The 20,764-nt window shown below is 38.8% G+C and overlaps 1 protein-coding gene across 1 annotated transcript; it reads left to right on the plus strand.

Annotated features, from left to right (window-relative positions):
• Positions 1 to 9,764: 9,764 nt before the first annotated feature.
• PVALEF (parvalbumin like EF-hand containing) lies at positions 9,765 to 20,198 on the plus strand. The gene is made up of 5 exons (XM_026701781.2): positions 9,765 to 9,993; positions 15,606 to 15,715; positions 16,539 to 16,674; positions 18,662 to 18,777; positions 20,115 to 20,198. Exons 2-5 carry the CDS (start codon positions 15,610 to 15,612, stop codon positions 20,159 to 20,161), a joined length of 405 nt encoding a protein of 134 aa, XP_026557566.1. The 5' UTR covers positions 9,765 to 9,993; positions 15,606 to 15,609; the 3' UTR covers positions 20,162 to 20,198.
• Positions 20,199 to 20,764: the final 566 nt, after the last annotated feature.

Genomic DNA, 20,764 nt, shown 5'->3' on the forward strand with positions numbered 1-20,764 from the left:
CACATTTTTAACTTCTTTTTCAACTCCATGTTCCTACCAATTTTTCATTATCAGCACATAATAATTTCTACAAAATTTCCAGGAAACCATTTTGGCAACTGCATCATGTCATTGTTTATAACCAGTTTGTGAAATCTTATGGACTGACCTGAATATATAATTTACTACACAAGGAGATTATTATTATGGTTTTCACATAATAGGCCAGATGTTCAGACCGGACTTGATATACCCATTGAGTCCTTCCCAAAGATGTGCGATAGGTAAATGTGTTTTTTTTTTATGGGATTAAACTGTTCCAAATAAAACTACCTTTTGTGATTGACTGATGGGGATTTTTCATTGCCAATTCAGACTGGCCCTGGCATCCCCATCCCACCCACTGAGTCCTTCCCAAAGACACGGGATGTTAAGCTGTTCCAAGTAAAGCTGATTTTTGCAGTTGACTGGTGAGGATTTTATCAATGCTGATAAGAGTATAAGTGGTGGTCCCGATGTTTTGGAATTGCATTCAAGACATTATTGATACTATCTTTTCTTTCTATTGCAATGGTCATTTTACTTCCATTTGCAGATATTTGCATTTTGTGATTTTCTCTGGTTCTTTCTCTTCTCTCTTGTTGTCTCCATATACTACAATGCAGGGATGAGATTCAAATTTTTTAACAACCAGTTCTGTGGGCGTGGCTTAGGTGGTGGGCATGGCTTGGTGGTCATGTGACTGGGTGGACATGGCTTGGTGGTCATGTTATTGGCTGGGCATGGCCAACTCAATATCACTCACATCGAGGCATACATCTCCTTGCCTGGCCTCTCATGACTGTGGGGATGCTGCAACAGTCGTAAGTGTGAAAAATAGTCATAAGACACTTTTTTCAGTGCCATTGTAACTTTAAATGGTCACTCCACACAAGCAAAGTACCAGCAAAGGAGGGGAAAAACCTCCAGAGAAGTTCCTGAGACATGAAGTCTAGTCCTGCCAAGAATGTAATAAGGGTTAACAGAGAGGCAGTTTCTGTAAGCAACACCAAAATGTTTCCTTCCTGCCTTCCTTACAGGATTAGACCAGTAATTTCTTCTAACAACCGGTTCTCCAAACTGCTTAGAATATTAACAACCGGTTCTAGCAAACAGGTGCGAACTGGTAGAATCCCACCCCTGCTTCAATGTCCATTATCCAGACTTTTTTGCCTTTCTTATCAACAATTGTTAACTAAATAGTTAACTGTTATGTGGCAAGTGCCTGTTTGAATTCTAAATTTTACCCAGAGCACTTTAGTTTTCTTCATTTTCTATTATGTTGTCTGTTTTATAGTCCCACCAGTTCTCACTTGCAGGCAAATAATATTTCCTACAGATATTCCAATGCTACGTTGCATGCAGTTGTTTGTCCTATATCATTGTTGTTACTTTGTCATGTTGCTGTTTGTAGTCAGTCTGTGCAGTTCTTGCAGCAACTAGCTAAGTGATCCACTGTTTCTTCAGCTTTTTTGCAGAGGTGGCATTTGCTATCTGTTGCTATCTTCTCAATTCTGGCCTTGTATGCATGTTCTTAAGCCTTGGTCTTGTCAGCCAGATTTAGCCCCTCTGTCTCCCTTTTTTAACTTTCCTGCTCTAGCCATTGCCAGTTCTTATTATTATTTGCTGTGCCTACTAGGTTTTTTTTTAAAAAAATGTATTGGTCGTGTAAAACTTTGCCTTGCCATTTTCTAGTCTTCATTTAGTTTTTCTTGTAGGCCAGTTTGGTCTCTCCAACATTCAGTGCATCTTCTTCACTGTCTTTCTGACATTCTTCCATTGTCCTTTTTCCTTCTTCAAGTGTCAGATGTACTTGCAACATTCCACGCCCACCTATTTTTCCTTGGTAAGTAACATCTGTCAACATCGCTGCATGGATGAATTTATTTTTATAATTATTGATATGCCACCCAGCTCCCAATGACTTTTACCTTTTAATAGACATGTCAAGCCCAACACTGCTGGGCAAATCAAGGAAGCAAAGACCACTCGGACTTTGTTAAGATGTTTTTAATGCCGGTCCGAAGATAAATAAAACAAAAATCTCAGAAACTGTAGGAGATAGCTCCAACCCTCACTTACAGACTAATTCTCTTTGAACAATTTGAAATGCTTCTACCCAGGTACCTTGCCACCTGGCTGGAGCTGTTATTTATAACAGAACCTGCCAATACATTTGCCTCCTGTGTTTTGATTGTATATACACATACTGTCCCTTTTTCATTATTTTCCTAATTTCACCACAATGTCCCACATACCAGAACAACAGCACAGGTTGTGAAAGCCCCTTCTCTCTTTCCCGTATCAAAGTTAAGGAGATAATGCCTGCTGAGATCACCAGCAGAAGAGAACACCAGCAACTACCAAGTTGCTACCCCAAAGGAGCAATCAGGGCCATGATGTGAAGACAGAAAGCTTGTGTAAAAAGAGGTTGAGACCTCTAGACTTGGCCCTTTCAGCTATTCCCCTCTACATGGTGACAGCAATAGGATCAAGTGAACCCGGGAGGACAATTGAGGACTATGTCTATTTTTCCTCCTTTTTGCATGTCTTAAGGATTCTGTTGTTTCACACCTGGAACACAGGCAGGAGCAGGTTGGTGGACAATTTTTCTCCCTAAATTCTTTTTGTTCTTTTGGGTGGAGAAATAAAAGGCATATGCATATACAAAAGTTATTCTTATTTCTGGATTTGACAAGCTACCCTGTTTTCCCAAAAATACGACCTACCCTGAAAGTAAGTCCTAGCTTGATTTTTACATGTGCGCCCAATATAAGTCCTACCCCCCACAAATAAGCCTTAATTAAGATCCCTCCCACTCCAGAGTGGATGGATAAAAATTAAGCTAGGGTGGGGATGGGGGAGTGGAGCTACCCTACTACTTACCTTTGGACAGTTGTAGCCAGGCCTCACACACCCTGACACCTGCCTTGCTGGCCCATTTCTTCTGCAGCCAGCAAAGCTGTCAAGGCTTTCCTGAGGGCCTCTGTGCTGATAACAAAGCTCCAGATCGATCTGGAGCTCTGTTATCAGCTGCAAAGGCCCTCAGGAAAGCCATGTCAGCTGCAGAAGAAGTTCCTGAAGGCCTCTGAGAGCCAAAAGGAGGCAGAGGCTGATGCGCGCAAGTGAGGTTAGACAGTGAATGACTTCCCCCCATAATAAAACCTGGTGCCTTTTTTGGCGGCAAAAAAATAAATAAATAAGACAGGGCCTTATTTTGGGGGAAACATGGTAGTTAGGTTAGTATTACGAGACAGATCTCCCCGGCATCCTCTTCAGCTATAAGAAATGGTTTTTTTTTTCTTATCCAGCTAGCAAAGACATCTCAAAGTACAAAATGCATGTCCAAGTCTGTTCCACCAGACTCTGAAGCCCATACACCCCAGTGGGACCAGATCAATCCACTTGAATTGAAGTAATTAAAACTCTAACTCCAGTTACGAAGATTGGAGCTTGAAGTGGTAAGGTAGCAGGACAGGTTCTTCTACTTAACTCTACAAAATAATAGTGTATACGTGTGTGTGTTTGTGTACATAATAGGAATAGCAGTCACATCTCAATTAGATCAATTCAGTTTATAAAAGTATTTCATCAGCCACATCTTTGTTGACTGCCTGAGGTCATTCTCAGGTTACTGTATTTTTCTCAAGACATGGAACTTCCTTGTTCCAAAGACAACCTTTTAATCTTCATATAGATTTATATTACTATTTAGCTTACACCTTTATGGTCAATATACCTGCCACATACACATAGAACTGAAATGGTAAATTAATAGTACTAAAAAATAAATAAAACATACAGCTAAAATGAGAATAGTAAAAATGCAGATTATAAATCCATGGGATAGCTATATATGATGGGTTGGGATGGGCTTATATCTAACTATTTCTATATTTCTCTATGATAGATAGATAGATAGATAGATAGATAGATAGATAGATAGATAGATAGATAGATAGATAGATAATGATGATAGACAGACAGACAGACAGATATTGTATACAGATCTATCTAATGTACACAGATCTACAGTGATGAAGATGTACAGTGTAGTACATAACTCAGTTGAACACAAGTTGGTTTTATTTGCAGATGACATTCTCTTGCCTATTTCTACAACTAAACTACTGTTTCTTATTAATGCAAATGATAGATGCATTTGGTAAAATAGCAGGATACTCTATAAACTGGCTCAAATTGCAATAGATGTCAGGTGAAATTTTCATTACATATCTATTTAAGAAATACAGATCCTGTATTTGTTTCAAATTCATTAAATATCTAGGTACTCAGTAGCATGCAATCAAATAAATAAACAAAGGTATTTTCAGATATTATAGATTGGAAACTTCACATTTTGGACAAAGAATTAATTTGTATTTTGAGAAAAACACCAATTTACATATCTGTAAAAATATTTTCCAAACAATACCTTCTTTGTTTAGAAAATTTATATTGGGTTCTTCAATTCCAAGAATATCTTTACAGAAAATTCAATTATCATTTAATGAGGGAGGATTTTTTGTTCTGAATCTGTAGCTGTATCATCATGTTTACCTATTGTCGCATATTAAATAAAAACTCAAAAAATAAAATAAAAACTAGTGTCAACTTTCCAATTTGGGCCATTTTGGAATTTACATATGTACTACCTTTGGATATAGTATTAGGATCAAAATACACTAAAATTTTCATATCTCTGGAAATAATTATACCAATTAAAAAACAACAACTAGAATGTAATGTCTAATAAAATAAGATTCGGCCTCTTTTCCCATGCTAAATTGATTTTATGAGAAAATGCAATTTTAAAAATAGGAAACAGATGGTGATATCTAAAAAAATTGGATGGAGGTAGAGTTATTGATTTTGGACCAACTGATAGATAATAAAGATGAATGTTAACATATGATGTCTTAAGAGATAAGTATCATCTATCAGATGTAGCCCAATGGTAATATTTACAGCTACAACATTTGTCAACAATATTGTTCAGACCAGCAACATTTTCAATAAAATAGTATCTTGGATATCTTATAATAACTTATAAGATATCCAAGGTATTAGAATAACTTGTTAAATCCTTTAAAATTCAAAAAAGCATACTATTGTTTTGACCACTGCTTCTACCATTGATAGATTACTATCAATAAATCAATTTGATATGCAGATGCTAGGAAATGAGTAGAATAAAGAGTTAGAGGTTCCTTATTGCTTAGACAATGAGAGAGCTTCATAATTTCTATGGCAATATTGTTAATGGATGTCAATCTACAACTTATGTAACAAAAAAAAAATACTTAGCATTAATTGAACTCCATATAAAAAGGACTAAGATAGCATTCTGTTGGAAGTTTAATAAGGATAATACTTCTTCTTTACTTCCTCTTTTATCACTTCAGGTGTCAAGGGATTTTTAAATATTTTAAAATTTAAATTAATTTTTAAATTAAATTATTCTTCAAAATACATATTTTTACAATGTTCTGTACTTAGCAGATTTTGGTACCAGTAGTGATCTATATAAATACAGAGATTCCCAGGCTTTTTTCCTTCGTTATCCAAAACTGCTTATCCGAAAGTCTTATCAAACTTCAGGAACTACTTATAAATTCCTTCCTTCATTACTGTTGTAACTTCAAACAGTTGATGAATAAGTGGCCGTAACTCGAGGATTACCTGTATTATAAAAATAATATCAAATAATCTTTATGTCATTTCAACAAATATTGTTGTGGTTTGCCGGCAGCAAGTGTGGATGGCTGAAGTCTCTGACAGCAAGGACTTGGACAAGGGGCCTGCGTGTGATGCAGGGAGGGGGCCAGGACTAATGGAGAGTGGGATGCTGCCTTTGGAGGTTGTGGAGTCTGGCAGCAGTGATGAAGAGGACCTCAGGGAGCCTGTGCTCAGTGCACGTGCACACAGGGCTGCTCAAAGGAAAGAGCAGCTGAAGCAGAACAGGCAACTTGGGAGTAAGGCTGGAAAGTGATGGCCCCTCCCATAAGGGATAAAAGCCAGCCTTTGGGGTTGGCTTCTTTGCAGGAAGCAAATAAGTTCTTTCTAATCAGAGTCCTCATTGAAGCCCTGCTTACTCCGGTTTGTTTTTTGAAACTTCTGGCTTTGGATATTTATCTGCAATTAGTCTTTTGTTCTTGGCAGCCTTTTGCAACCCTGAAAGGGCTTGCTCTTATCTGGAACAATTAGTTTTGAATGACTCTTGGCTATAAATCCACAGAATTCACAGTGCTGCATTAAAAAGGTTTGCTTTTATACATACTTTGTGTTTGTTTGATTTGAACAAGGCTTGGACCAGAACAATATATTGATTTTTGTCTTAATAAGAATACTTTGGAAGATATTTAAATATATTTTAGTACAGTCTTTAAGTAAGTTCAAATGTCCCTGTTGAAGAAGAAAAACCATTTTTACCCTATGAAGAAAAACCATTTTTACCCAATTTTAAGTAATTTACTCAGGTTTGGGAAGCACTGAAATTATGACTTTGCGACAAAAACTAAAATTTTCAGAGGTTAATATTCTGTTGAATTACATAGCTGTTATATGGAATTTGACAAATGGACAACATAAATAGATTCTCTATGCTTTTACTATGGGCAAAAATATTAATATTTCAGCATTGCAAAGATAAATGTGTGGGACTATTTACTCAATGACTGAAAATTTTAACATACTTGCCACCTATGAGTGGATTGCTTATAGACTCAGACTTTGTATGGACCACTATAATAAAATATGGATGTATTTCTACAAAATATAGCAGTTCAAAAATAATTATAGTTATATAATAACTATATTTATATAATATAGTTATATAACTATATTATTGAAGTGCTATAGATTTATTTCTAATACATATAAATGTATTAGAAATAAATATATAGCACTTCAATAATATTTGCATTAGATAAATATATAGAGAAATGTATCAGTTAACTGTTATAATGATATGCTATACTATTCATTTGATTGCAACTCATGAGAGCTTTTGATCACTTCTACTTTGGTCTTTGGATCTCAATATTTTTGGTGTAATAAAGGTGCAATGTTGAATAGGTAGCTCTTACTGGTAATAGGGAAAGGGTTTGTGTTTGTAGAGAGAGGGGGAAACAAAGAGAGAAGGAGGAGAGGAGGAGGAGGAGGAGGAGGAGGAGGAGGAGGAGGAGGAGGAAGAAGAAGAAGAAGAAGAAGAAGAAGAAGAAGAAGAAGAAGAAGAAGAAGAAGAAGAAGAAGAAGAAGAAGAAGAAGAAGAAGAAGAAGAAGAAGAAGAAGAAGAAGAAGCCCAAGGAAACAATCCTACGCTCTAATTATGCTGAGGATGTAACATCTGTCATTTCACCCAGCCTAAAGAAAGTGCTGAAAAACACACCCGTGCAAGGGATATGCTGCTTGAATTGGTGTGCTGGAATAGCACTGTGCAGGCAAATGGGCATCACTGCACAGATAACAGCAAGGCATCCCTTGATTTACAGGACTGCATCCTGAAGTGAGTTTAGGATCTGCTGTCCTGGAACAGCTGCCCAGTGGCACAGAATCGCTGTGCTGTTGTACATCAAATTCTGAGATGTGCCACATCAAGGATAACTATTTCTAATTAAACCAAGGATCACTTGCTTTATGTTGCTCATGAAAAAGCCACCCATGTGCCAGTTCATCCTTACATTTAATACATATAAGTTTATCCTTAAGCGGCTTTAAATATGCACAGGAAAGATATAGGAAGACTGTGGCAGAGGTCTGTGTGCATAAGTGCGCCAACATGCCTACCGTCCCTGTCCTATTGTTTCTTTTATTTTTCTTATATGTATCCATGTATTCATAACTATGTATTTACATATACCTATTATCTTGTAAGCAATTGACAAACCAAATAAAATAAATAAAAAAATAAATTTTCACTACCTGGCAGCAGAGACTTCTTTAGAATTTGTACACATTTTTGCCATAGCAAAATAAATAGTTTAAATAGAAAAATATTGGAACGCATGACTCGTCTTTGAAATTTATATAACATTTTCAGTTCTGAATTTTTTTTCCCCAGAAACCCTAGACTTATGTAACAATTATGTCCTACTTACATTATTATCTCAACCCCCATGGCTGCAATATAAGACAAGAAACAGGTTTCTCTAATTTATAGATTTAGAAACGATGCCTAGTTATTCAAGATGACTTGCCTATAGGGGAAGAGGTGAAATAAGTGCCCTTTTAATATTCTGACAATAAGGGAGATATCCAGGCATATTTAACCTGGTTAAGGAGCGAATCCACTCTCCAGATGCACACAATACTTTGACCCATATTAACTATAAAGAGCCTGGATTCACACAACTAACCCTAATGCACATAAATCCAAACCAATGTGAGTTCTGCTGAAACTTAGCATGTTTTGTAAATGCATCTGTTAGGTTTCCAAGTAACCTGATTTAAGTGTGTTGCATGAACACAATCATAACTGCTTTTTTAAAAAAAATACATGAAAGAGGTAGAAAACAGACATAAGCAACCTTCAAAGATTTGATTTGGTAAGATTTGATAAGGAAGCTCCAGGAACAGAAAATGATGAAGAACAGAAACTGATTTTTAACTCACCCACCTCTAAATCTCACATGTTATTATCCATTTATGTCTTGAGAACATTGGCTGAAATCTAAGATCGCTCCTTTGGCACTATTTTACTCTCTCAAATTTCAAATACAAAATTGAGTGAAGATTGCCCTAAATAAAATTAAGATTTAACCGTCCTTTGGCAAAACTGGTCAGGTAAAAAGCAAATTACCAAACAGCAATATAGAAGATTTTTAAAGCTAGGATGGATATCGATTTCAGAAAGAAAAAGAAACCGAGGCAGAAAAAGAGTTAATTAATAGATCACAGCCAAGGGCTGTTTGTTGGTTCCTTAAATTAAAGAAACAGAAATCGGGCATGGTGCAGAGCAAAACTTTAGCCTTAAGCACAAAGAGCCAATTTGGTATAGTGGTGAAGGTGCTGGTCTAGAAACCAGGAGACTGTGAGCTTTAGACATGAAACATAACTGGGTAACCTTGGGCCAGTCACAATCTCTTAGCCAAACTCCCCTCTTGTTGTGAGGAAAATAGGAGGAAGGAGGAGTGTTATGCAGGTTTACTGTCTTAATTTAGTCATAAAGTAATAAAGGCGGGATGAAAAATCTAATAAATAATATTCTGCATTTCCCATCCCATTTCAGTGTTCTCAGAAAGAGAAATGGTGGGGGGTGGGGGAGTAACTCAACAGTTTTGCTTTCTGTTAAATACTGTAGATTCTGCTCTATGCCTACCATGACAGATGCTTAATATCCCAAAGTTGCCCCCCAATTCTCAAGGACAGGACAGCTCTAGCATAGGTCATATTCAAACCTTTGTTTTTATTTTTGTGTGACTGATATTACATTTTCTATTGCCAGGCCCTTTGGGAATGACGATAAAGATGAAACACACATGCAGGAAAATGACACTATTTGAAACAAACATTTGCAACAGGAGACTTGTCTGCTCTTTTATTGTGAAATTGGCCCACCTAAAAAAAAAAAACTTGTGGAAACGAAAAGAAAAAAAGAAAAGAAATACAAGGACCAAAAACACAAGGATGACTCATATTTGGGAAGAGGCTCCATCGCATCACATAACAGAGAAGGAGTGGTTTGCTTGTTTGTTTTTGGTATCATGTGGAGTCCGTACTAAAGATTTTGCTCTGCCCAAGATGATATTCGATGCTGGGCATCCAAGTGCCAGTGACAACTGATAACACCACAACCCTCCAAGATGATCCAGTAGTGTCTTGAAAGGGCTCAGGAGAATTACAGGATGTATTCCTGACAGGTGCACTTTCCCTTAAATAGCAAAGCTGAGCAAGGGGCCATATAAAAGCCAGAGACATGGTTTAGGTTTTCAACAAGAATCTTGTCAGCTTCAAGCAGAAGGACATCTGGGGCAGGTAAGTACCTGCTGGGATATGCAATGCCTAAAAAAAGAGACAAGCTGAATGGGGTTGTCACCAAGAGAAGAAGACCAGTGCTATTAAATTTTCGTCAAAGCACTGGAGTCATGATCAGGGAATGTTCTGCTCATTGCAAAAGGGAAGTTCTGAAACCAGGGAACCAAGTCAGTCAGTTAAGTTCTAGAAGAAACATATGGTCCTTAGTTAACAGGTTAGGGCCACCACCCTAGTGATGTTTCAGAAGCAAAAAAGAAAGATATTGAAACCATGTTGGATATAATTAAATCAGTAATATTTACATCCACAACTTCACTGTGTGGCAACAATTCTGACAAGGCTATGGCCAACTAGAAGCTTACTTTCCTAGGAAAGTCAGCGAACAGAAAACAAGCTATTACTTAAAGCCAAAACTGTTGTCTGAAAGCAGTATTTCATGTGTTAATAGTAGCATTGCTGTTAGAAGGAATGGCATGAAAAGGTAGTGATTAATTCATATCGAATTTGTAATTTTCAAATTTTGAGCAGGTTAATATACTGTATATCCTATTCTTTGAATCCAGCTTTCTCCAATCCCACTTTTTGGGAAGATGGGAGTTGTAATCCAACACATCTTGAAGAAACTAGGTTGAGGAAAGCTGGCTTATCCATATCCAAGACTCCAGATCTGTCTTTTCTTTTAGCTTACTGCAGCTCTGGCTGCTACTTCTGGTGATCCTGTGCCAACAGCTTGCTAAGTGCAGTTTTTTAATTAAGACAGAATAAATCAAGGCTGGCGAGGGGGTGGAAAATACTATTTTATATTTATTGTGCAGATAAATGTCAATGCTGCCTCGGAAAGAATTTTGGGAGAGAGTGATTTGCAAAAACGTGGGTGTGGAGAAAATACAGCTAAAATACTTATGATAATGAAGGAAAAGTTTGATGAAGCAAAAGGACAGGGAAAGTACAATCCAAACAAGGGGATCTTGGGGTCTGCTAAAAGCCACCAGATCCAAGCAGAATTATATTTTTGATAGCCTTAAAGCCAATAAAGGGTAGGAAAATGTAGAATTCGGGAGGGAAGCCTATTAGATATGATGACACACAATATCTCGTACACACAGTCATTACAAGAGAGAACAATACTTTCTGCAGGGTGTCTTATTTTGATGAAGAGCACTGGTTATTTTTGTTTAAACATTGTCAGATCTCACGTATCCCCTTCTCATGCTTTCACCTGGGTTGTTTCCCTCTGCCTTTCTCTGAGCAGTGAACAGCCTGGCTTCCAAGGCAAACACCCCCTCTGAGAATGTCTGTTCTTTCCAAATTCAGGGAGGGAAGAATTGCTTTCCGAAATAAACTCTTGGCAGGCAGATCAGGGGGTCCATGGGGAAAGCTGAGTTATTTAGACTGAGCGTAATCCTAGAACAGGTTCGCATCACAAGTTGTTGCCTTGTGAATCTAAGACTCCCTAAGAGCAGGGAATGGAAGAGTCACCATGCAGAGACGAGGGCCAGCGTTCTTCAGAGCACGCTGAGCTCCAGGACCAAACAACACTCTTGCCAGCAAAGAGCTTTAGACACCACAGCTCATGTTATTTGGCATTAAAAAAGAGAGAGAGTAAACTTGGAACAGGGCTTCAGCCCTCTCCATCCCCATTTTATAAAGCGTAGTATTGAAGGCAAACTCTGCCTACAGCCTGGAGTTCAATCTTGATGAGGCTCAAGATTGACTCATCCTTCCGAGGTGGGTAAAATGAGGATCCAGACTGTTGGGGGCAACAGGCTGACTCTGTAAACCACTTAGAGAGGGCTGTAAAAGAAATGTGCAGTATATAAGCCTAAGTGCTATTGCTATTCCTAAATTTCACACTATACATGCAGGCTCCTGGTCCACACTACACTGTAATTGAATAATGACTCTTCAGGGGCTGCTTGTTCCCAGTCTCCAATTATCTCACTGCCCTGAAGCACAGCACTGGGTGTGAAGGAACAATTGGGACAGGCAACCAAGCACTGGGTAATCTTTTCTCTTGAAAGAGCTCGTGTAGAGAGTTTACTCTGTAAAGGTCGCTTGTAAACAAACAAACTGATCTCATTGCCATTATGAACACCTTGGTGCCCTTTAAGGAGTGACCTGGGGACAGCTGCCATGGTTGCGCCAGCTTGGCAGCCTCTCACCACAATGTCTTTTGATTGCCAGACTGAATCACTGTTTTTTCTGATTTTTCCATCGGAGAAGCCACAAGTGGATGCAGCCCTGCTTCTCATCCAGCTGTGTACATACATTTTTTGGTCTGTTGCTGTTCCAACTTCTTTTTTAGGGGCCTGACAAGATGTTTGCAACCTTTTGTTTGCTATCAACCATTACTCCTAGTTGCATTTGCAACCTGCACAGTATTCTTCAAATGCTGAATGATCTTGGGGGCCTCGATCAAACAAACTATTGGTGATGATTCTTCTGTCATAACAATCTGATTTCAGCCTTTCTCGCTTCTGCTCCCCATCTTCCACTTGTAATATTATACTGAAAACTTAGAAAAGTTTGGGAAGAAGATTGGATGGCTGGGTTTGCCTGAGAAATAGATGCCCTTGTGTTTAGAATATTAACTTGTCCAATTATCGGTAAATAGGAATTTGAAAAGGCTTTTTAAATGACGTCCGTGCAATGTAGAATAAGAATGACTTAGAAGGGTTGCCAGAAAATATGAATTGCTTACAGAGTAGTTCATTTTGTGGAAAAGGAAGAAGGAACTGCTAAATCACAATATTTATTCCTTGAATTAATCAATGAAGAGAAGACTGGAGACCTAACATTAGCTTGCCTATCCTTGAGAAGGAACAGCATTTTAGAATTTTCTCAGATACATACCACTTTGGTTATCAGATATTCTTGCATTTAAACTAAGAGTGATTGATGGATGGTATGGCTAGCTGACAGCTTGTGAATCTGCAGGCAGTTTCATCAGGCCTCGGAGGAACAAGGCAGAGATGTGGCAAGATACCGTTTTACCTGGAAGAGAGCTTCAGCAATATTAAGGGACTTTCCTCATTCACATGCATAAATGATTTTTCCGGCTGACAAAGGAGAATATTTGCAGCTCAGGGTTGACATGAGGGGTCCTTGGTGCTCTCTGAGTTTGGTTGCTTTCTTGCAGATATTTCATTACCCAAACTCACATCATTAGTGCATCAAGGACACCCCACCCTGATTTTTCTGCTCTACAATAGCCCAAATATTCCAATATTAAAATATTAGATATACCTCTCTCATAATTTTTGATTGCAAGAGAGACTACCCCATTTAGACATGGCCTTCCCAGATCCCTTGTCCCACCCCACAGATTGGGCTACCACCTGGTCTTTTATCTCTTTTTCCATAAATGTCATTAGTAGCAATCTCCCCTTCGATCATTCATGCCCCTTTGCCATCCAGCCAATGGGCAGGGATTTCCATTTGTGTTATTAAATGAAGAATATGATGCAAAGTGTGGGAAGTAAGTGTGACTCATATCAAAGTTCACCTCAGCTATCAGACACTTGGCTGCTGGCGATGGGGAAGGAGCCAGGGAGAATGAACTGCTGACAGTGTCATTGGCAAGATCAGTAGCTAGCTCAGTACAACAGGATTTACTGGAATTTGAAATCTGCCTGTGGTTTTAGCAGGCAATTGAAAGCTTTTTCTTTGGATTAAATGGAAGATAATCGCAGTAACCAATACTGTCCCTTCACTTAGAACTGAAATCTACTTTGGATTAATGGATCTTATCAGAGGAAATTGTTAGGAATTCCTGTTGTGCATGGGAATGAAAGCTGAAGGGCATAGTGCAAGATTTTCCAGGCTGTGCTTTCTTTCAAACTTTATCTGGAAAATAGTCTCCCCACACACAACTCTGCTTGGCCATCAATAGCTTCAGCAGTCTCATCCCACAATCCAATCACTTCAGGTTGGAAAAATCCTTCTCAGTAGTTACCAGTTTTCAGAACTTCCTATCAAGGGAGACAATCTATTTCTATAGCAAACGTATTTGTATTTGAGCAGGACTTTGATGTAAAAACAGACTTTTAGCTGTTGAAGTTGAGGGCACTATGTTGGAGGGGGAGGCTTAGAATGCATTCTTATAATTTCTATAACTTTTTAAAATTAATTTGTTGGCTGCCTTGATAGCATCCATTGGCAGGGGAAAATAGACATGGATTTCATAAATAAATAATAAATAAATATTAATCCCAGCCAGCCAAGAAGCCAAAAAGGTAAGTTGGGAAGGCTGACCTAGGGAATTGTCATAGGAAGACACAAATAGGTCTGAACAGGGTCTTAAATATATAATCTGACTTGAGGCATGCAAACATGGGCAACATCCGCAGTCCTCATAAATACAATCAGTGACAGAAATTATGCCTCTTCTCTAAAAAAAACAGAATTCAGCTCCATTCTTATGCCTGAAAGCAAGACGTATAAAACTCCTTTGTTCTAGCACTTTGTCCTCTGGGGTATTATAACCCTAGTGCTAAATCAAAAAGATATTATATGTGACTTTTTGTCAAAAAAAATCTTGATATGTTTATAAGAATATGAAAACAACATTAGAAACCATGGCAATAGTGGTGGCAGGAGCATCACTCAAAATGCTAAATTATGGATTAGCTTTACAAGAAGGAATTATTCTCTTCCTTCTCATCAGGATGGTTGAAATTAAAAGGTTGGAAGCTTTTCCATTCAGGATTTACCAGGATTTCGCATGAAGTCCAAAACTGGAGATGTTCATTAAATCATCACACCATAATTCAAGCTCATTTGGCTTCCGTGAAAAGAATCACTTTAGGCCACAGCAAGGTTGTTCCTGAATGTAATTGCAGTGACACATGTTGAAATGGTTCTTCTAGTCAACCAGCCATGCCTTCTTCTTTGCTACTATTTTCCCCAGCTCAATTTATTTTTCTCATTCTTGCTTTGCTCATTTCCTACCAGTATTATGTGCCCTCCCCCAGGCAAACTTATTTCTCATTGGGTTGTTTTGGGAAGTTTTGCACAAGATATTTTTCCCCTCCTAAAGTTATTCCGATTTCTAGAAACTGCTATCTCTTGTTAGGGTGGGTAATATCACTTGATTATTTTAGAGGGGTGCTCCCAATAAAACTGAACTGGGACAATATCCTTTGGAAGTACAGGTAGTCCTTGACTTATGACCATAACTGAGCCCAAACTTCCTGTTAAGTGAGCTTTGCCCCATTTTTCGATCTTTCTTATCCCGGTTGTTAAGTGCACCTGGCTTCCCCATTGATTTTACTTGTCAGAAGGTCACAGAAGGGGATCATATGACCCTGGGACACTGCAAACCGTTATAAATATGAACCAGTTGCCAAGCGTCTGAATTTGGATCAAGGAATCATAGGGATGATGCCATCAGTCGTAAGTGTGACAAATGGTCCCAAGTCACTTTTTTCAGTGCTGTTGTAACTTTGAACAGTCACTGAACAAACTGTTGTAAGTCTCTACTGTTTTAAAAGAACCTTCTTTAGAATTGGTTAGGATGTGTCAGACTCCTGCTGCTGATGTGCAAAAGAGGAACTGCCACATTTTTTAATACTCCCCTAAATTCTTTTTTCTTTTTTTTTTACAATCAATAGCAGCATGGAAGATGATTTTGCTTGCCAAGTCAAGAAAATGGCCTTGGCCCTGGGTACATCCCTGACGGACAAAGATCTCGACCTGTTGCCCTCAGAAATGAGGCACCATGGTAAGGAACGAAAGAAACCAAAATGGCTGAATGTACAGTAGATTCCTGAAGGATATCAGATATCACATTTGGACTGATAACCTGCATTCGCATAAGCAGGTAGTCCTTGATCTATGAGCCCAAAATTTCTGTTTCTAAGTGAGACAGTTGTTAAGTGATATTTTGCCCCATTTTTATGACCTTTCTTGCCACAGTTGTTGAGAGAATCACTGCAGTTGTTAAGTTAGTAACATGGCTGTTGAGTGAATCTGGCTCCCCCCTTGACTTGTCTTGTCAGAAGATGGTCGCATGGATACTGGGACATGCAACCGTCATAAATACATGCCAGTTACCAAGTGTCCGAATTTTGATCATGGGGATGCTGCAACAGTCATCCGTGTGAAAAATGATCATAAGTCACTCTTTAAGCCCTGTTGTAAATTCAAACAATCTAAATGAATGGTTGTCCCATAGGAATAGAGAATCTCCATAGACCAGAGGTCTCCAAACTTGGAAACTTGAAGACTTGTGGACTTCAACTCCCAGAATTCTCCAGCCAGTTATGCTTCTGGGAGTTGAAGTCCACAAGCCTTAAAGTTGCCAAGTTTGAGGACTCCTGCCATAGACATTTAAATGAATGACTGAAGGTCACAGACGTCCAGTACTATAGTTTTCAATGTTAAATTTGGGCTTGTGTCTATCTGAGATGTGAAGTGAGCCATAGTTATGTTCTACATGTGAAAACAAGAGCTTCCACATTCAGTGTCAACAAAGTTCTGCAGGCCATATTTATATCATGCTAACAATACAATTCATCAATTAAAAATTATCCGTTCTGTTGCAGCTTCATTCAATTACATCAAGTTCCTTGAATACATGCAGAAATTTATGACATCAGACGAGAGGGAGATTCACTTGCGTAAAGCCTTCAAATTGCTTGACAAGGATGACAGTGGTTTCATTGAATGGAATGAAATCAAGTAAGATAATGTTGCTGTCTATTACTATGAAACATAAGGGGAAGTTAATAAGGGGCAGGTGTAGCTGTTTGCTTTATTTTACAGATGGAGAGGTACAAAATGTTGGAGTGGCATCACCTTGTCATTGCACTTTTAATTTCATAAGCTACATTTGTTAATTTTTGAGGGGCTACATTCAGCTGGATTTAGCTGACTCCTGGACTTACCAGTTTTTAGAAGCTACTACAATCATGTTGGGAGTGCCAAAGCACTTCTGGGTTGAAAGGATTAGCCAGTGTCATCACCGATGCCTGGAGGATAGCCAGTTGGGGGAGTCCTTTCATGTCCCTACTAAGCCACCCACCAACGAGGTATCGATCTATCTATTCATGGTTATCTGCTTTCAAACTGCTGGGTTTGCAGGAATTGGAGCAAGTGACAGGAGCTCACCCTGTCCTGCAGCAGCAACCAGGTCTTGAATGCCAGCCTGCCAATCATCATACTAGCCTCCTAACCACTGTGCTAATTCTCTTCAAGGTTCTTTACAGGTGTTTCAAGCCATTGTTTTGGCATCTTGTTTTGAGGTTTCAGGACTTATCTTTTCCAGGTTTTTCAAGGATTGTTGAAGCCATTTTTCCAGAACTGGTCTAGTTTTTCAGATGATGAGAGGCTTTCTAGAGATCCTTGAAGCCATTGTAATATATTTTGCACGTGTCCTTCAAAGCACTGATTCTTGAGGTCTCCTTTTTTTTTTTCAAGCCAACCATTATTCTTAGGGCATCTCAAAACTCTAGACTTCTGCATATCCTTAATACGTTTTAAGCCATTTAATGCATGTCTTTTAATACATGCTTTAAGCCATGTTTACAAATTAAATGAGTCCTATGATTAGAAATAGTCAGTCTGGCAACAAAAGTGCCCATAATCTCTCTCTCTGTCCCTCTCTCTCTCCCTCTCTTTCTCCCTCCCTCTCTCTCTCTCCCTCTCCCTTTCTCTCTCCCTCTCTCCTTTTGAAATCACATCAATAACTACATAAAATTAATCTGAGTCATAACTTGACAGCTTTGCCAGAGATTATACAGCTACGATAGTGCATTTAGCATAAGGGTTAATCCTTATATTAAGTAATGAATATGACCAATCCTGTTTTCTGTAGATTCTGCCAGAATTAAGTGGATTGAAAAGCAGAATTGGAATTTCCTATAAAGGCTGTTCCTACTTCCTGTCGATTAAATAGAACGGAACTCTCCCTGTAACAGTTAGGGAGAAAAGGTTAACAGATGCAACCTTTGCCAACTCATCACGTCCACCACGTGTGTTGAATCCCATTACACGGCCTGTTCAAATTTTGTCTTCTGTTGCATCCAATTACCTTACACAGGACTAGATCCAACGTGCCTTCTTAAATAAAAAAGTGCCTTGTGTCTCATCATTTTACTCTGTTATATTTTTAGTCCATCTACTAATCACAATCTTAATTTCATACAACGATGTATTTTCAAAAGCCCACTGCATCCATATTTGCAGACATTTCAATTTTCCCATTTTTGTTTAAATCCTTTCCCGAGGTCAAGAGGAAAAGATAAATAAGGGGAGCAGAAATCCAGAGCAGGGAGAATAGCATATCCCTGTGAAAGACAATAAGCAGCAGTCCTCAAGCACATGCTCCTTGTGATTATAGTTCCTGTCAGCCTGCCAACCCATATAGTTAGGGGCAACAAGAGTTGTCATTCGACCCCTAGAGGACAACAGGTTGGGAGGTGGAGGGGGAATGAAGTTACATTATTCAGGTAAGTCAGAAGATTTATTTTTGGAACTGCTTTGCTCCTGGCTAATCTCAGTAAAAATGGGCAAGAAGGAAGAGATGAGAGGAGGGGGAGGAAGAGGAGGAGGAAGAAAGTGATGATGATGATGGTGGTGGTGGTGATGCAAAGATTGGGCACAGGGAGTTACTAAGCCCAATGTATCTCCCTTGCTGTGCCTCAATTTCCACCTCTCTCCCTCACAGGTACATCTTAGCCACAGTGCCAAGTAACATGCCAATTGTCCCCTTGTCAGACGAAGAAGCAGAAGCTGTGATCCAGGCAGCAGACACAGATGGCGATGGGAGGATTGATTTTCAAGGTGGGCAGAAACAGAACTTAAGAACAAAAGTATCACCTTTTTCAGAGAAAAGACTCACTCTTTTTTCGTGGACAGAAGACCACACAAAAAGCAGGCAGGGCCAAAACAAAAGCCAAATTTGATTTAGCTTGGAATTAAATTAAACAAATTAAATATTATCTGTGTAATTGTTCCCCATAGCAGAAATACAAATGCAGCTTTGTCATATTACAAAGAATCATTTATACTTTTAGACAGACTCCACAAGGTGTGAGCAACTTTTCTGAGACAATTCTGGCCTTCAATTGCTGTGACAGCTTTTAAAGAAAAATTTGACTATTCTGAGGCAAATAATAAGGTATCAGAGTAGCCACTATTATGCAAAGCTCACCTCTAGGACAAGTTGTGAGGACAATATTAGAACTAGAAAGTCAGAAGAGCTTGTAACAGCGTTGGTTCAATTAAAAAGCAAGGATCGTGGAACGAGCAGCATATCCTCAGAAGAGAGTGACATCAAAATGGTGGGTGGGTGTGACTGGCTACAGAAAGAAAGACGAGAGACTTTCACACCACCTCCAAAAAGATACTCTAGCTTCCCATGAAACAAATGGAGCTGGGAACTACAGCATAATGCAGACCTTCCCAGAGGCATGGCTACATTAATTCCGACTTTTAATGGTCAGCTACTACGTATTTTACAAACATTATTAGATTAGAGCCAGTTATTTATTTCTTGGCACATTTTAATCCAATTAATTTAAAAAAACCACACACAACCTAGATCATCTTTACTTACAAAGCTCAGACCAAATGTAGCCCAGAGTGATGGTTGAGGGCTGCTATTCCACAGTACTACTCGCTGAAAACCATTGAAACAGCTATGACAGATGATTAACATCCGATGATAAAATTGTCACAATTGGAGTCATTTTCCATAGAAATAAAGCACTGTAGGGTCCTTGGTGCTCTCTGAACTTGGTTGTTTGCTACCAGACATTTAATTATCCAACTACGTAACATCATCAGTGCAAATGAATGAAGACATTTGCTTCCTATTTATATAAGCAGCTTGCTCGGCCAGCTTTGCTGCTGGTAAAGTGAGCAAATAAAACATTGTTCTGCCTTTCTAAATTACTTCCCTCTGTAAACTATGAAGAGCTGCAACCTAGCTGAAAGAGAAGTATCCATTCATCAGGTCGGATAGGAAATGGTCTCCCTACCCTCTATCCCATGAAAGATTTGTTCTTATATTTGGGGTGGGATTGAGGGTGGGGAGAAGAAAGCAGGGAGTTACTACCTTATATAATTTTTTTTTAAATGGAAACTCTACTCATTCTGATTATCTTATTGCATTGCAGAGTTTAGTGACATGGTCACCAAGGAGAAGATTCCCGAGAAAAAATAGAGAAAAATAAATCCACCTCTTACTTCTCTGCTCAAAACTGGTGTCCTGGGCTGGGCTGGTTGTTGGGATCTGTTGGTATTTGTATCTCCAATCATCTTTTTTTTCTTGAAGTACATTTTTTTTTTGCAAGAAGATTTTTGGAGGGGGAGGGGCGCTCACCTGAAGCTTGCTGGATGACCTCCGTAGTGCCCCAGAAACAATTCAAAGCTTGCATTATATTTCTCTTTGTGGCCTCTTTTGGGACAAGCAGTTTGTTATGAAATGCCCTGCCCGATCTTTTGAATAGGTTCTTTCCTGGCTATGTTGCATGAGAACAGGAATATTTTCCTTAGCCTATACTTGCCCGGTGGAAGACATGTAGTTGTGGGAAAAGAACAAGGCCGGCTTTTTTTAGAATAACAATGAACAGAAGGTCTATCCTTCCCTATTCTTTGCTGCAACCTGCTCCCGTCCCTAGTCTTTATTCATTAAATTTACCAGTGCCCTGACTGCTCCCTTTGCCTTGAGGATTAAATCCTGTTTTCCTTGGCTCTGCCCTTTGGGGAAGTGGAGACCTGTTGGTGTGCAAAATATGCAGCGGGGACAGTTTTGGTTACAGAGAAC

This window comes from Pseudonaja textilis, chromosome 2 (genome assembly GCF_049901715.1).
Source record: "Pseudonaja textilis isolate UNSWEBS1 chromosome 2, rPseTex1.2, whole genome shotgun sequence".
NCBI classification, from domain to species: Eukaryota; Metazoa; Chordata; class Lepidosauria; order Squamata; family Elapidae; genus Pseudonaja; species Pseudonaja textilis.

What these genes read in the sequence shown, in the direction of transcription:
- PVALEF (XM_026701781.2), top strand. Translation starts at nt 15,610, where the DNA reads ATGGAAGATGATTTTGCTTGCCAAGTCAAGAAAATGGCCTTGGCCCTG. An exon ending in ATTGAATGGAATGAAATCAA is followed by an intron (nt 16,675 to 18,661) that starts GTAAGATAATGT and finishes TCTCCCTCACAG; the next exon opens with GTACATCTTAGCCACAGTGC. An exon ending in TGGGAGGATTGATTTTCAAG is followed by an intron (nt 18,778 to 20,114) that starts GTGGGCAGAAAC and finishes ATTGCATTGCAG; the next exon opens with AGTTTAGTGACATGGTCACC.